A 16,334-nucleotide genomic window follows, 5' to 3' on the forward strand; every position below is an offset into this window, starting at 1 on the left:
TTGCTGTGGCAACCACCTACCAGCCCCACTTGCTCTTCACATGTACCTTCCTACCATCCACGCACTTCCCCAAGCTCCTTGGGACACTAGGTCACTCTCTACTACAGGGCCCACTGTGGTCTATATCCAGGGTGCTTGAGGTCCTGGTCTCCCCCGCTGATGAGAAAGGGAGCTGCTTCTCCTCAGATACCAGCCCAGTTCTTTCATCTCTCTCATTTCTTATTCTATACCTTATCCATATCTACTGATTCTCTCCTCCCCATACTTTCTGATTCTCTTGCCATCTCTTTTTCTGTCCCTTCCATCAACACAGTCTCCCACTTTTCAAATCTTAAACCTTTCTGGCTGTCCTGATCCAGGCCAGGAGGAAGGGAGGTACTGTGTTCAGGGATGTATCTCACCCATCTCTTGTTAATGTATTTGGGTCAAATGCAAGGCCTTAATAAAGAGATCTGGGGCAGAATGAGCAAGTGTCTGTTGTTGACGAAGTCTCGCCCTTATGGCAGGAGGGAGGTGACCATCGGAGGGAAGATTTCACTGTGAGTGCCTTGTTAGGAATGAGCTAGGAGCTGATTAGCAGTTATCCCAGGGAGGGCTGGATATTTATCTGCCTCCAGTCAACAAGCCTTTTCTGAACACATGGTGTTTGTCCAGTGCTGTTGTTGGGATCTGGAGGAACAGACAGCGCCAGGCCTGTCCCTGCGCTTGAGCTGACTAGCCTTGCCAGAAAGTTAAGACTAGCACCCTAAACAACTGAAGAATACCATAGCAATATGTAATTATGTTGCTGCTTAATAGTGCCCTCCCAGAGGCGCTGTGTTTGAACATCAAGACTGAGTCCACTGTTCTTCCTTAGTGAGGGTCTCTGCAGACATTGGTGGTCCTGCCATCTACTTCTGTGGTCCCTGCTGCTGTTTCTGTGCACATACACCTACACCCCCCCTCTTATACTTGATGTGCCCTGTTACTGTTCTGCTATTACACAGCCACTAAACTGAGTCCTGAGGGCAGGGACCCAGGCTTTCTCTTAATTTCTATAGGGCCTTGGACATAAAGGATTGCCCCCATGGTAGTTTAAAGAAAGAAACAACAAGGTAGGAGAGGGGGATAAACATGGACTTGGTGACTTCCACAATGGAAGCAAACCTCCTCAAGACCTTCAACTGAAGAACGGGAATTGACGGGAGCCAAAGGAGTTGGGACAGGGGCATTCCAGTCAATGGAAGTATAACAACAAACTCGAAAGCATTAGCAGGGTGTGTTTGTCATTTTGGCGGAACCAGAGGTCAGAAAAGTGAAGAGAAATTCAAGTTGTGGCCACGGGATTGGGCAAGCGTAATGGGGTTGGTCTGTACAAGTGTTTGAACTAAATCCTATGAACTGGGATAGAAGGGCAAAATTTCAACTAATAGCAAAAAAAACAGGATAGGCTTGGGAAGGGGAGCTCCAAAGCCACAGAGAAACCCTGTCTCGAAAAACCAAAAGAAAAAAAAAAGAAGAAAAGACTTGAGAAGGGGAGGTGATGCAAAGGCAAAGAGCCCCACTCCTACTCAGAAACTATATGATCAGTGAGCTGGGGAGAATCTGGACCCATGTGGTGGTCATGGCAACGAGGAAGCATTGACTTTTGAACTAAGAGCATCCTCAGACTTAAACCTGTTAGAGCTTTGTGGAAAAGATTCACACACACACACACACACACACACACACCCTCCCATCCCCAGGATAGGTTCAGGTGGGAGTAAGCACATAGGTGTTGGGAGCATGAAGGACCAAACTGCTGAACAAGCTTCTAAATAAAGAGACATTGTTGTTTTTAGATAGGGCATCACTATGTAGCCCGAGATGGGAGTCCTCTTGTTTCAACACTCTGAATCTTGATATGGCAGGTGTATACCACATTATGCCTCACCCTAGTTTTTGTGAAACCAGTGTAAAGTTAGTAGATGTCTAAGTATGGAAAAATGAACCCTGAGATTTGTCCACAGACAAATCTACCCAGGCAGCACTCTTAGAGAAAATGGCCATAGTGTATAGAACAGAAACCAAATATCCATCAACCTGTTCACACATAATGGATAACTAATAATTGGGTGTTAGGTTACACCATAAAAGTATGGGGTTTGTTTAGTACAGGTCAGTAAAAGATATCACACTAAACAACTTCCTGTTTTTTTTAAGCACCTATCTGGTACCCGTCCCTAAAGACTTCATATTTCTGACTGTCGGAAGAACCTTATATTGGCACAGCATCCTCATTGGCTGGTGGACACTGAACTTGATGAACTTAGAGGAAACAGTAAGCAGGAAGCTCATAGTCTCTGTGTTGTGCAGTTGCTGAGTCTCAAAGATGGGTCAACAAGAGATTTTGGCTCTACGACACAGAATTAGTAACAAATTCTAGGGGGTATGTTATCTTCAAAGGGGCAGTGGCCAGCCACGCTGGGGGAGAAGAGCAAAGAGACGCCCTGTGAAATTTAAGGTGGCAGAAACATGACCTGCTTCTCCCAGAAGTGTGGCCCTGAGAAAGGAACGACTCACTGAGGCTTCTGGAAGGGCTTCTGCCAAGCTAGAACAGAGGCAGGACGAGGCATTCTAGTGGCATGCAAACACAGGAGGATGGTCATACTTTTCAAGGCCAGACACTTTCAAGGGTTGAGCTGAGATCCCTTATGCTAGAGATGGAGCGAATATCGAAGGCTTCTCCAATTCTCCCTTCCCTCTTTCAGTCTGGCTGAGAATGTGGGGGAGGAAAGTCCCTGAGGTGGAGGGGAAGTGAGAATTATCACACTGGGCCTAGGCAGAGGGACAGAGCTAGGAGACAGCTAAGTGTGGCTTTGTTAGTTGTCTATATTTGCATGCTGAGCTCATGGCTTTTTTCCCCAGAAAATAAAATTACATCATAGTGTGTGTGTGTGTGTGTGTGTGTGTGTGTGTGTGTGTTTGTAGGGGGTGAGTGTGTCGGGGTTTATTTGGGAAAAGCAAGGCGGGAGGAGCACAGGGGTCCAGCTGCTATTATCCAGAAGAGATCATGGCTCCAGGCCAAGTAAAAGAGATTACCCTGTTGCTGCTTCTCCCCACCCCCATCCCCATTTCTATTCCTAGCATGGATAAACTTGATCATTTTCTACTGCTCCTCTGACCTAAAAGGCCAGGAAGGAGGTTTTTCCAAATACTAAAGCAAAGTAGCCAAGAGAACCCAGATGTCACAGGCCTTCCAAAACCCCCAATCCAAATTGTTTCCGCTTTCCAGGGGTCCTGGCCACCGTGATCATCCAAAAGTCAGAGGGCAGAAAAGCGACCCACTGGGGACAAATTAATCTGAGGACCGTTCCACAGTTGAAGTGGAAGAGGCAGAGTCCATACTCAAGTCCAGTGCTTTCTATATCTAGGAGTCTTCCAGAACCCCCAGCCCACAGTCCATGTCCCCTCCTGCCTCCCCTCCCCCTTCTCTCGCCGCTCCCCGCCCCCCGCCCCTCCCCGGCTCTGACATCACCGGCCAGCCGGGTGGGGTGAGGCGGTGCTGGGCTCAGGCTCTGCTCCACGGGCGGAAGAGGCGGCGGCGGCAGGAGCGGCGGCAGCGGCGGCAGGAGCCAAGGAGCAGGCTCCAGACGCTGCTTAGGAACCGGGGACCCACGAGTGCCCGCACCCTGAGCGCTCAGCTCCGGAGGCGGTGAGAGGGGCAAAGGGGAGATGTGTCGTGGGGAAGAGGTAGATTCGGGGTCTGGGTCCAGAGAGGTCACGATTCTGAACCCGGGGGATAAATAGGGGAGCGTGAGGATTCAGACAGGTCCATGGTGTCAGGCTCCGTGGGGGTTAATGCCGGTGTATTCAGAGTCTGGATTGTGCTGCAGGCAGAGTGGCTTCGTCTGCCCATTCCGTGCTGAACAGCAGTTTGGGAGTCCTATGGGGCCTGGGGATTAGGATGTAGCCTGCTTCCCGCCCAGCCGGCCGGGCCAGGCCAGCTCCCGCCCCTCCCTCCTCGCTGTTGCATCGGACTCGCCTCTGCAGGCGGTCTCCGGGCTCAGCTCAGCCCAGCCTCAGCTCCTCCGGCAGCAGGCAGCTGGTAGGTGTGCTCTCACACCCAGCCTACTGCGTCTGGGGAGAGTGAGATTGGTGGAAGCTTGCCCGGAGGAAAGGAGGTATTAGCTGGGGGTGCAGAGGAATGATGTAGACTACGTAAAGACCCTAATTTAAAAAAAAAAAAAATCAGTGTCAAAACCGGCAGGGACACAACACACCTTTAAGAAAAAAAGCCAAGCACAGAGTGACACACACCCATGTGACTTACACACATCCTCTCATACAAACCAAATCACAACATCCCGGCACTACGCATCCACCCACCCACCACAACCCATTGCCTCCTGTGTGGAGTCTCCTTGACCGGCGGCTCTAAGACATCCCTCTTAACAGGAATGTTGAGTAGTGGATGTAAGCTGCCGCTGTCCACAAACACACCCAGATTTTATGGACAGCTTTAGCAGATCAAAGACTGGTGAGCCTGTGCTCTTACCTGGGTGAGGGGCTTCCTGTGACCTTTCTTGCTGACTGGAGGTTTAGAGCATGGAGTACCTGGGAGTGGCTAGATTCTGGGCATCAGTGTGGCCAAAGGATGGAGGAGGGAGCAGAAGCAAGGGAGAGAGCGAAAAGAATGAGTCAGCCACGGATGGAACCCGAGTTAGAGGGAGGGTGGAGAAAGAGAATGTGAGAGAGAGAGAGAGAGAGAGAGAGAGAGAGAGAGAGAGAGAGAGAGAGAGAGAGGAGAGGGAGAGAGAGAGAGAGAGAAATGTGTGAGAAGGTACACATGGAAAAGGACAGATCCAGAGTGAACCATGGAGAGGAAAGGAGAGAGAGGGGTGGCCAGAGGAACCGGAGAATGCTCTAGAGTAGGCTAAAGAGGACCAGAAGTTAGGGAGGGTGAAGAAAGCAGGGAGTTAGAAGGAACACGTGAACATTTGTGTCTTGTTTCTCTAGGTTGTGTCTGGCCCCCAGGCTGGATGAGCGATTAGTGTTAATTGCTCTTCCCTTTGCGGTTAAACACTCCAGTGGGGAAACTGCCAGCATGCCCTAGGCTGCCAGCTTCTCCGGTTGCCTACTACTTATATGACACCTGTGCTCAGCAGGTGTACATATACTTCATATATAAGGTCACAGACTCACACGACCTCACACACAGATCTTTTTTTTTTTTTTTTAAATTTTTTTTTTTTAACACACAGATCTTCACATACAATGTGAAGATAGCCTAGTTAGGCTTCTTCACTAGCTAGGCAGTAGCCAGCCATCATATATTCCCTCCTGTCAACCTTTTTCCTTTTTGGTGGGGAAGCTGATCCCTTCCTTATGGAAGCTCTGGGTATTTGGGTGGGGACACTGAGTCTCATGAAGTTCAAATGTGTCCATGGCTATCAGCAGATGGGATGAGTGAACCGGGAGAGACGGAAGGTGTGAGTGCCTGTGGAAAGAGTAAAAGGGGCTGGGAACTTAGCTCAGTGGGAGAGTGCTTGCCTGCTCCTCCAAAGTAGGGCTAAAAAAGGTAGCTGAAAGAGGTGGAAAAAGAAACCAAAACTGACGAGGGAAAAAGGAAATAGATGAGAAGGGGCAAAGCTGTGAAAGACGTAAACAATCACTAGAGGGAGAGTCACAGGCCCATTCCCTGTCCACAGTCGTGAAGCCCCTTCTGCCCGGCCTAGTCTGATGCCAGCTATCCTTATCCTTGGCTACCTCCTTCCTGGGCTCGGCCCTTTGCACTCTCAGAAGCAACCTGTTTTCCTTCCTAGGTTTACATTTCAGAGCCATCCTCCCAGGCTGGCCTTGGAACTGTAAAAACCCTCTTTGTTACAGGAAGAAGGGTGGCCGAGCTATCCAGAGCTGGACAAAAAGGTTAGGGGAAGAAATCAGCTAAGATACCGAAAGAAACTGCCTGGATTTGGGGCCCAGACATCACTTACATTACAATGGCTACTACCCTAGCGCCCTCCCTTCCCACCTGTTTCCGTTGATTACTTCCTCCAGCTTCCAGCTCCAGACAAGACCAACTGACTTGAGTGAGTGCCTAGGAATCCCCTCCTGCCTAGTAAAGGGACCTTCAGGTCCTTGCATCTGTACAGGATGGCCCCTCCCCTCAACGGCCAGCAGCTGTAACAGATGTGGAGGAAGGGGTAAAATCTAATCCTCAGGCTTCCTTTTTAAGTTTCCTATGTGGAACCAAATGCTGGGGAAAGGGGATAATCGACCACAGATTAGTGTCAGAATGCTCAGAAATAGTTTTGGTGCTGCCACCTCCACTACAGGTGCTTATCCATTTGCGAGGCTTCTCTGAGCAACACACGACTTACTTGTCTAGTGCTATCTTCCCAATCCGTACCTAAAGGCCCCTTCTCCCGCACCCTCAGTGGTCAGGGCTCTGCCTAGAGCCACCTTCGGAGAGGTAGGGAGGAAGGAAGGAAGGTGTGAGGAAGCAGTGAGCGGAATACAGAATGAGACGGGAGGGAAGGACTTCCTGCAGCCTGAGCTCCAGTTCCTGTCCTGGTATCCTGTCCCAAGAGTGGCCTCCACCCGCTGTTCCTGAGACGGCCCCTGTGCTGCTCCAGAGATGAGAATTTCAGAGCCAGGAAGGCAGACTTCTCGATAGGCCCTTACAAATTCTAAATCTTTGGTGAGGATGAAAGAGGCAAGCTCTGCCAAGCCCCACCGGACTGAGCAGCCAGGGATAATAGCTGATTAGTGAAACCCAAAAGTCATGTAGGGGAGAGTCCTCCTCCTGTCTGTACCCTTAAAAAGTCCCCTAACTGCCCTGCTTTTGCCTCTGTCACACTGCCATGGCAAATAGCAACTTCAGATTCTTACTCTGCTCCTTCTAGAGACCCTAGTCCTCTTTTCTGTCCCTTAGCCCTCTCTCTACTCTTCCCATTGGTGGTGTCATTGTCCTGATGAGGGGTTTAACTCTGAACGGAAGTTGCTATGGTAACAGCCGAGTGGAGGCTGTGCCTAGCGCCCCCCCCCCCCATACACACTGAATTCCTCATGCGAAGCCTTTCCCAAGGCCAGCCCTCTTCTGTCACATTGTGGGTTCCCTCGCCCCTCTGGATTGAGTCTGCACTTTCCTGCATACTCTCAGCTGGTTCTGACACAAACATACGTCCCACAGAAGCTCACAGCTAGTGCCCGCATAGACCTCCATTACCAGAACACACAAACACACCTACTCTATCGCCACATACCTGTTTTCCCCTAGGGAAAGTGCGTGCAGACATGTATGTACACACTCTCTCCCTAGCCACCTTATATATTCCTACCCACATTCCTCTTAAGGGCCTCCTTGTATGTATTACTCTTGGAAAGCTACTAGCCGCTGCCCCCAACCTTTGTGGGTGTGTATGTTACACACATTAATCCTTTCCCGCCTACCTCCCCAGCAGATCTGTGTTTTAGATCCAGAGCCCTAAATCTTCCGTCCTCCCGAGATTCACACACAGCTACACACGATCCTCCCACAGCAGCTCTCGTATTTACAAACTCCTCTTCCCCGTGACATCAAGGCAGTATGACCCCTTTTTCACTGAGACTTTGGTTCTCATGCCTCCTTTGGGGCAGGGTCTTCTGGTCTCCATCCTATGCTACTCTTCCAGCCCCTCCCCCCACCCCTTTTTCTGCCCTAGGATTATCAGTGGAGGCGGGGCTGGGCTCCAGCTTGCTGCTATGTGACCTAGATTTCAAGGCAGAGATGGTTCCTGGTGCTGACAGTCAGAGAGCATTGTCCCTGGCCCTGCCTGGTAGGACCACCGCTGGGCCCTTCTGTCTGCTGGCACCTGGTGTGCAAGTAAAAGTCTTTCTGACAAATTCTTCCATGGGTCGTGCTAGCCCTGCTGTCTGGCTTATTGTCTGTCTGTGTCACGGTGCCTGCCACCGAGGGAAAGTATTATTCTGAGAGTTTATTCTGGTCCAAGTAGGGGGCTGAGAATAAGGTCTTCTGGGCCGATGCTTAGGCAATGCCCATGGCTCTGCCTCAGTTCCCTTGCAAGAGAGGCTAAAAACAAGGAAAACAGGTCTGTCAACCTGCTCCTTTGATCTGAAAGTTTAAGGTCAGTGTTGGGTGGTCAGGTCCAAGGCCAATCAAATTCTTGCCCACCTTTTGGTCTAGCCACAGAATGTTTATGATGTAGTTACTTTTTTAATGCTTTAATTTTCTGAATATAAAAATATACTCATTGCAAAAAACAGTTCCTTACTTGAAATAAGGCTTTGCTATGTAGTCCAGGATGACTTTAAACTTGCAGTTCTGCCTTAGACTGCTGAGTGATGGAACTACATGCATAGGCTACTCTGCTCAGTCACGTAGTGTGCCACTGGAGCTTTACATTTTATCAAATCCAAGGTCTGGCCTTTTTTTTTTTATGTACATTGGTGTTTTGCCTGCTTATATGTCTGGGTGAGAGTTTTGGATCCCATGGAACAGGAATTGCAGACAGTTGTGAGCTGCCATGTGGGTGCTGGGAATTGAACCTAGGTCCTCTAGAGGAACAGCCAGTGCCCTTAATCACTGAGCCATCTCACCAGCTCCAGGTCTGACCTTCCTACTTTAGCTATTGTCCCTATTTTAGTGAAGGGTGTGCTTGAGTGCTCCCTTCCTCAACTAAGGATCCTAAGAGGTATGGAGGCCAACGACAGGTCTAGCATTGCCTGTAGGCGGCCAGGTTGGAGGTAGCATCAGAGGATGCTGATAAAAGGTTAGCAGCCCCCTTCCTGCCAGATTTCTGAAAGCTACATCTAAACTCCCCTCCCCCCATAACCCAGCCTGCCTGGGAACTGGGCAAGGGGCCAGAGCCAGCCGCTTGGTATTCTTGGGCGCGGGGGCTGCAGGCAGAGCACAAAGGCTAGGAGGGCTGAGTTGGGGCCTAGTAAACTATAAAGGGAGAAAATGGGCTTCACAAAGGTGGGGGTGGCCCACTGCTCCCTGCTACTTTAAAACCTAATAATCTAATGCAGGGGTAAGCATGGGGGGACAGGGATCCATCAGACCAAGTAATTAGGCATCCATCCAAAATGAGTCATTGGCAGGGTGGTGGGAAGTTGAAATGAGGAACCCTTTGCTTCTGGGGAAGAACGGAAGATGGAATGCTTCAACCAAACCTTTTAGTGTCTCAATGCTAGGCAAGCCTGTGACAGGGGGAGGAGTTGTAGGTAGGTGGGGCAATTGGGAGGGGGACTTGGAGACTGCAAGAAAGTCTGGGGATTGTTGCCATGGCAACCGCCTCCTCAGTCAGGGGAGCTGTTGCCAGGGTTACTGTTAAGGGAGGGAAAAAGAAAGATTGTGTATGGGGTGTGTGTGTGTGACTGTGACTTGTCACACTAGACTCCATGATGGCTCCTAGCTTTCCTATGTTTCTTCTTGTATGTCAGAGGTTTTCCTTTCCTTCCTCCTGAACCTCCACATTTTAGGTACATACCATCCTGGTGGGACAAAGTGCTCTCGTGTGTGTGTGTGTGTGTGTGTGTGTGTGTGTGTGTGCTGGGGATGGGAATAAGGTGCAGATAAGAACTGGCAGTAAGTGAACCAGAACCCATACACTAAGCTCAGCTTTCTCTCCCTTTATTACCCTGACTACCAGTCATGGCAGAGTACGGGACTCTCCTTCAGGACCTGACCAACAACATCACCCTTGAAGATCTGGAACAGCTCAAGTCAGCCTGCAAGGAGGACATCCCCAGTGAGAAGAGTGAGGAGATCACTACAGGAAGTGCCTGGTTTAGCTTCTTGGAGAGCCACAACAAGCTGGACAAAGGTTGTGGAGGGGGCTCTGTTGATTCGGAAATAGAAACAAACTAACACAAGCCTCTTACACAAAGTGAAACCTGATGATGGGGCAGGGTAAATGATACACTCTTAAGAGACGATAGGGTTCTAGGGCAGTAATCATTGATAGGGTTCTAGGGCAGTAATCATTAGACATGCTTCCTTTATGGCCCTTTTTAGTACAAAATGTTTTTGTACTCCTGTGCTATTGCTACATATATAACAGCACATAAAAATGATTTCAAGTGGGAAAACTTAAAGCCATAGTTCTAATGTTTTCTTACCTACTTTTAGAGGCTGCTGCTTTTTAACAGTAGGAGGGAGACACTGATTAGAGCAGTAACAAGCAGCTGGGTTTGCAGGGAGAAATGTGTGAGGCCGGCAGAGTAACAGGTAAAAGCACTTGCTATGCATTCCCACCAAGAGCACAGGGCTCACAGTGAAAGAGGGAACCAACTCCTCAAAGTTGTCCTCTGACCTCCATGTACTCTGCCCACACTCATACACAATGATAATGATAATAGACCATCCCCAAGGCAAGTGGGATTCCTAAGGTAGAACCCAGAGAACCTTAGCTGGACTTAAAAAGATTGGATCTTACTACCTGAGAATGTAAATCTTGAGTTAGATGGGTCTGAAAGGGAAGTCCAAGTCCTTTGCATGAACTCTTCTGGCTCTAGTATGATAGATGGCAGGGAGGGACACTGAAGGAGGACTACACAAGACTATCGCAGCAATCAGGGCAGGAGGCAGATGATCTGATGGCATGCACCATCTTCACAAACCACCCTGCCTTTGTCAGTGCTTTCTCTAAGTAGCTTTTCTTACTAGACACAGAACCTCTTTTGATTGGCTCTAAATCTCATCCTTCTTTTCCGCATGTGGTGTCTCGAATTCTGATACTCATTTGGAAAGTGGAAAAAGGACAGGATGGGTGTGGGCTAATTTTGAAGGCAGTTTTTCTATTGTCCCTTCCCAAGGATGGACTTGATATCTAGTCTATATTTCCCATTTATGCCCTAGAAACTTTCATTGACACCCGTCCTACCTAAATCAGTCCTCAGAACTGCATGGCTGCCTCAAGCTTTCTTTTACTGGCTTAGCAGCCCCTTCTCTCACTGTTGTCCCCTCCAGTAACCAATGTGAGCAGTCAGTGTTGGTTCAAGAGTACCAGTTTGGCAGGGTAGACGCTGACCTCTGTCGCCAAGTTCTGACTCAAGCTCCTTCCTCCAGACAACCTCTCCTACATTGAGCACATCTTTGAGATATCCCGTCGTCCTGACCTACTCACTATGGTGGTCGACTACAGAACCCGCGTGCTGAAGATCTCAGAGGAGGATGAGCTGGACACCAAGCTAACCCGTATCCCCAGTGCCAAGAAGTACAAAGGTAACAGGCCATGCCTTGGGCATAGCTACACTGCTGCTTTTCCTCTCTGACTATGTTCTTAAGAGTGGAGAACTACCCTGAATTTGGGGAATGGAGATTGGGCCTGCCTGGTTAACTTCTATCCCTGGACACACCCATCTTTGCTTTTCCAGACATTATCCGGCAGCCCTCTGAGGAAGAAATCATCAAATTGGCTCCCCCACCAAAGAAGGCTTGAGCAAGGGGGAGGAAGAGGAGGAAGGTTGATCTTCATCAGACCACTCCCTTCCCCATCCTCACCGGGAGGGGCTAGGGCACTCCCCCTGCCCTGTACCCACTTACTAACTTGGTCCTAACCCCCTTACTATGCGCGTGTGTGTGCGTGTTCACACGCTCTGGCTGTCTGTCTGTCTAGCTCATCTAGTTCCTCCTCCTCATGAGGGGACTGGAGTCAGGGGAGGGGGGGCTTAACTTCCCCACTATAGGGGAGGTGGAAGCTATTTCTATGTAAATAGAAATCGGCACATTCCTCCTCCTCCCCTTTCCTCCACTCTTCCCCCACATCTTTAAAGTATGGAAGCAGAAAGGACCTGCATTTTCCTGCACTGAGGAGTTAAGGTGAAGATGAGGTATGGGAGAGATGGTTAGAGCTAAAGAAAGCTAATGGGGAAAAAGATAAGAGGCAACTCAACCTCTACCTGGAAGGGGAAAGCAAAGCCAGAATTCAGTGTTTGTAAATCTCTGCTGGACTGGCTGGAGTCCAGTTTCCTGCTGTTCCTTAGGCTGAAGTCCTGAGCGCCAGTAGGCCCTCTTTTATGCCCTTGTCACGGACCTGGGATGGGTATGAGCCAGAAATCTTAATGAGAAGACCACTAGATCCTTTCCTGGCCCCCAAAAATCAAACCCCATGGAGAAGCCAGCATTTGATGTCCCCAACTTCTGCTCTGGAGAGACTATGCTGGGACCAAGCACTACTGAGCCTGAGATAGGGATGCAGGCAGAGACAGGCCCACTTTCTACTCCTTTATTCCTAAATATAGACTGTTGAATATACTGACCCTGAGTCTAAGGAGGTTGGGGAATGAGATCTGTAGGTTTTAACCTCAACCTGCCCACACCTACAGGGTCCCAATATGGATATTGTAGGTAGCCTTCACACTCTAGAATACCCCCAAAAGGAGTTAATTACAATGGTTTCCTTTGCGCTGATTACCACCCTAATTCAATCCAGGAAGGGACTTAGTCACCTTTCTCATTTGGGTTTATGGATGCCAAGTCACAGAGTACAGTGAGTGAACCCAGCCTCCTACCTGTCCCAAGATGCCCTTCCCCATCTTGACCGTGCTAACTGTGTGTACATATATATTCTACATATATGTATATTAAACCCGCACTGCCATGTCTGCCCTTTTTTGTGGTTTTTAGCATTAACTTATTGTCTAGGCCAGAGCAGGAGTGGGAGGGGATTGTCACAGTGAAGAGAGTGACAGAGCCAAATTGTTACATAGCCCAAATGGAAAAGAAAGCATTTAAACCAACCACAGCAAACATTAAATTTACACGTGAGCTCAGAGACTATTTAGAGGAAACTGAAGGTAGGAGCTTCTAGGATGTGGGAGCAAAGCTTCACAGGAGGGGAGGCCAGGCTGTCAGAAGAGGAAGAAGCCAGACTGGCTAGCTAGCGCATTCAACTCCTAGCCCAGCCCAGTCTGCCCATCCCCTCTGGCCACTGCTGCAGACACCTGCCTTAACACACACACCTCCATGACTCCAGTTTTGCCTTAAAGGTCCTCCCTAAATCTCCCTAGTCCTGTCTGGCTTCTCCTTTAAGAAAATAGAGACTTGTACAGCTGGGAGAAAGGAACTAAGCATAAACCATCCTTCCATCTGGGATGACATGAGAGCGAGACAGGGCTTTCCTTATTTATGGGAGAAACAGGAGAAGAGAGAGGGTGTTTTTCAGCAGTTTCTCTGTAAGACAAAAAAAAAAAAAAAAAAAAAAAACCTTAAATAGACTAACCTGCCCTAATAGACTGACCTACCCTGCTATCCTTGTGCTGCCGTGAGGTTGCTCCTAGCCTGTGCTCCTGTCTGCAGCATGCACGGCCTTGTTCTAACCCTGGAATAAAGGTGACTGACTGTACTGTACCTGACTGATTCTAGAATTTCTGTGGATCATTAAGAGTTGGGAAACCTCTGAGTGACTGGGAGGGGACACGTAGCCATGTTTTCCCTATTACCATTCACCTGAGTACGAATCAAGGGCACTGGCATAAACAGGCCCATCCCACTTACAACATTCTTCTGTAGCTCAAGCATTAGAAACAGGGACTTTGGCAGAATCAAGCATTTATACTGGAAGGAACCAAAGTACTCTATCACAAATAAATGGACCACATATCACACAAAGCAGCAGTCGAGGAGGGAAAAGCTTTACTGAGAGAAAATACAACAAATTCCAGAGTGCATGGTTTTAAGCCCACCTCATACTCCTGCTAGCAGTGAGGACATTAGAGTACTCGGTTCCTCCACTCCCTGCCTCAGGAAGTACAGTAGCTGGATCTGGTCTGAGCTGCTAGGAAAGGAGCAGGAGGAAGGAGTATGTAGAGATACCACCCTCTGCTCTTTCCCCCTTCATCCTGGCCCAGTGTGGTCAAATCGAACCAACCCAGGATACAGGATTCCTGATTGAACCTTGTGAAAACTAGGGGCAAAGAAATAGCAGCAAAAGCATTTAGGACAAGAATTCAACAGGGACTTTAACACACAGTGGCCAATGGTTAAGACAGGTGTCTACACCCCAGTCACCAGAATAACCTTCCAATTACTGGCTTGTCCCTCAATTCACAGGAAGTTTTCCCTTCATCTTTCCATTAAGAAGGGAGCTGGTACAGAGTTGAATGGCTTAAAGAATCAAGCAGCTAAGGGCCAGGGGTCAAGTGTGCTTTCTGTCACCCACAGATCCAGGGTAAGGCCTGTAGCAGTGGTGCCCTCGGAAGTCACACTTCAGCCATGTTTTAAAGACAGGCCAGCCTCCAATGAGAGGAGCAATCTTGGAATTTATCACAAGACTTAAGGGAATTAGGAGACCTGAGGCAAAGTTGAGAGGAATTTGTTTTTTCATATCGCTGCACCAAGGCAGAGAAGAGCACAGCTAAATACTCTTGCATTTTTGAGCCTTGTAAGAACTAAAGGTGAGCCCCAGGCTGACAGCCATACAGAAATGGAAGCTGGCCCCACATGTCCCCTCTATAGCATCTCTCTCGCTCATTCTTCCTTTAAGTCCCTTTATTGCATTGTATTCATAGAGAATATATAGGTATTTAAACTTTTGACAATAATTTTAACTTGATACATCCAAGTTTAACTTGTTTTTTAATATATTTATAGATATAAAATTAGGCCTCTAACAGTGATAGGGACAGGGAAATTGCTGCCATTGAACAATTAACAAAACAAAGAGGTAACTTCTTCCTGTTTTTTCCACATCTTGCCCCCACCCCACTTCTGTACAAACTCCACCACAGACCCCCATTTAGAGGGTGCTGGGATGAAGATGACAAAGAGGAGGACACCTAGTCAAGTGTACACACTGTGCTGAGTACAGAGAATAAGTACAGTGGAAAGGGAAGAGGAGGGTGCTGGGATAATTAGGACATTTAAGGATTTCCCAGAAAAAAGAAAAAAATAAAACAGTCCTGGGATGTGGTTGCTCAGGGGCAAAAAACAATGGAACTGTTCAGACTTCTTTAAAAAAAAAAAGGGGGGGGGGTGAAAAACCTAAACCAAAGAGAGTGGCACTCCTACCCTCTTCTCTGGCCCCTTGGTACTGACCAGCCAGTCCTTCCCCCACCCCCCACAAAAGAAACAAGGGAGGTTAAAGAAAAATAAGCCCCATTTCCTATCCAAGCCAGTTAACAAAAGACTTTGTTTCTTTCCCCTAAACAAAGGCTTCAGGGAGAGGCCTGTTTCTGTTGAGTCCTTTGCACCTTTCCATGGAAGCTCATACCGGCTGTCTCTCACTCCTAGGGGCTCTCTGCTGGTTCAATCTCCTGCGGTCTGTCCTTCTCAGATATCTTTCTTTTATTTAAACAAAAGTCCAAAGTGCATTTCTGATGAATATAAGGGCCTGGGATTGAAAAAGAGTTGCCCAGGCAGGATCGGGTTGGCAGCCCCAGCCCATCCCTCCTAAGTTTGGGGCCTCAGGATGGCATGCACTGCACCCGGTCAGGGCCCTCCTCCTCGTCCGATGTGTCTGAGGAGCTGGGAGACTCATCAGAGTCCGCATCTGTGGCCCCAACCCCAGGTTCTCGCCAGCGCTGTAGGATGGGAAATCCTTGTTAGTAATGTCCCCTGGATCAAAGACAAGACCTTAGATCTAGAATTTTTTTTTTTTTTTAAATTAAGTAACCTAGTGGGACCTGTTACTCCCAATCATCCTAGCTTGGCCTCCCCAGTAGCTACTACTGTGCCTGGCTCAGAATTTTTCTTAAAAGGCCAGACTAAATATTTGTGGGCATATGGTCTCTTTTTAGCTCTGCCTCTGTAACATGAAAGCAGCCACAGATAGTGAAGAGAACAAGTATGGCTGTGTTTTCAATAAAACTTTGTTGCCTGACCCCTGCTCTAGACCTCTTTTAGCATGAAGTTAACACAGGTCACCCAGAGCAATCATTTCTTCTCTACCCCTCCCACCCATAAGCCTCTGCATATAAGGTGACAGAGGACAAAATCACACACACCCTCCTCTCTACCAGTTGGTCTAATAGGGATAAAAGGCCAGTGGATGAGACACCCAGCCGAGACCATGCCATTCCTCTTTAATATGGTAAGGAAATATGCTTAGGCTTCTTCAAAGGCACATAATCCTTGGGAACTCACTTCCAACTGACGCTGACCCTATGATGGCTTACCCGATGATGACGTCTCTGTCTCAGGTGATGCATAAGGAACCAAAGCATGTGACTATCAAACAAGTCAGTGTGATGCAAGCTATCTTCATCCCGTTCTCGCTTGTTCTTCTTAATTACCTGGAAGCCAAAAGAGTTAAGAGAGGGATAATAATTAATAGAAACCCAGGCTTGATCAATAAGACTGGCGCTGCTGTTTGCATATGACTATAACCCAGCACTGGAAGGTGGAGATAGGAGGATCAAACTCAAGACCA

At 48.5% G+C, this 16,334-nt stretch overlaps 2 protein-coding genes across 5 annotated transcripts in view; one reads left to right on the top strand and one right to left on the bottom strand.

The window, feature by feature from the left end:
- Window positions 1-3,533: 3,533 nt before the first annotated feature.
- Window positions 3,534-13,315, top strand: Pea15 (proliferation and apoptosis adaptor protein 15). Of its 2 annotated transcripts, none has more exons than XM_038349974.1 (4): window positions 3,534-3,673; window positions 9,615-9,788; window positions 11,033-11,188; window positions 11,341-13,315. In XM_038349974.1, the coding sequence occupies exons 2-4, from the start codon at window positions 9,617-9,619 to the stop codon at window positions 11,403-11,405; spliced, it is 393 nt and encodes a 130-aa protein (XP_038205902.1). In that variant the 5' UTR covers window positions 3,534-3,673; window positions 9,615-9,616; the 3' UTR covers window positions 11,406-13,315. The 2 variants fall into 2 exon arrangements, with proteins under 2 accessions (XP_038205902.1, XP_038205903.1); XM_038349975.1 differs by lacking the exon at window positions 3,534-3,673 and adding an exon at window positions 5,320-6,050.
- A 268-nt stretch (window positions 13,316-13,583) lies between these two features.
- Dcaf8 (DDB1 and CUL4 associated factor 8) overlaps window positions 13,584-16,334 on the bottom strand; it is a 44,310-nt gene continuing 41,559 nt past the window's right edge. For all 3 annotated transcript variants that reach the window (XM_038349302.2, XM_038349301.2, XM_038349303.2), the window contains 2 exons: window positions 16,081-16,197; window positions 13,584-15,486 (listed from right to left, as the gene is read on the bottom strand). In XM_038349302.2, coding sequence (XP_038205230.1) covers window positions 15,370-15,486; window positions 16,081-16,197 — 234 coding nt within the window. In that variant the 3' untranslated portion in view covers window positions 13,584-15,369. The remainder of the gene's footprint in view (window positions 15,487-16,080; window positions 16,198-16,334) is intronic.

The sequence above is a fragment of the Arvicola amphibius genome, chromosome 12 (genome assembly GCF_903992535.2).
Source record: "Arvicola amphibius chromosome 12, mArvAmp1.2, whole genome shotgun sequence".
Lineage (NCBI taxonomy): Eukaryota > Metazoa > Chordata > Mammalia > Rodentia > Cricetidae > Arvicola > Arvicola amphibius.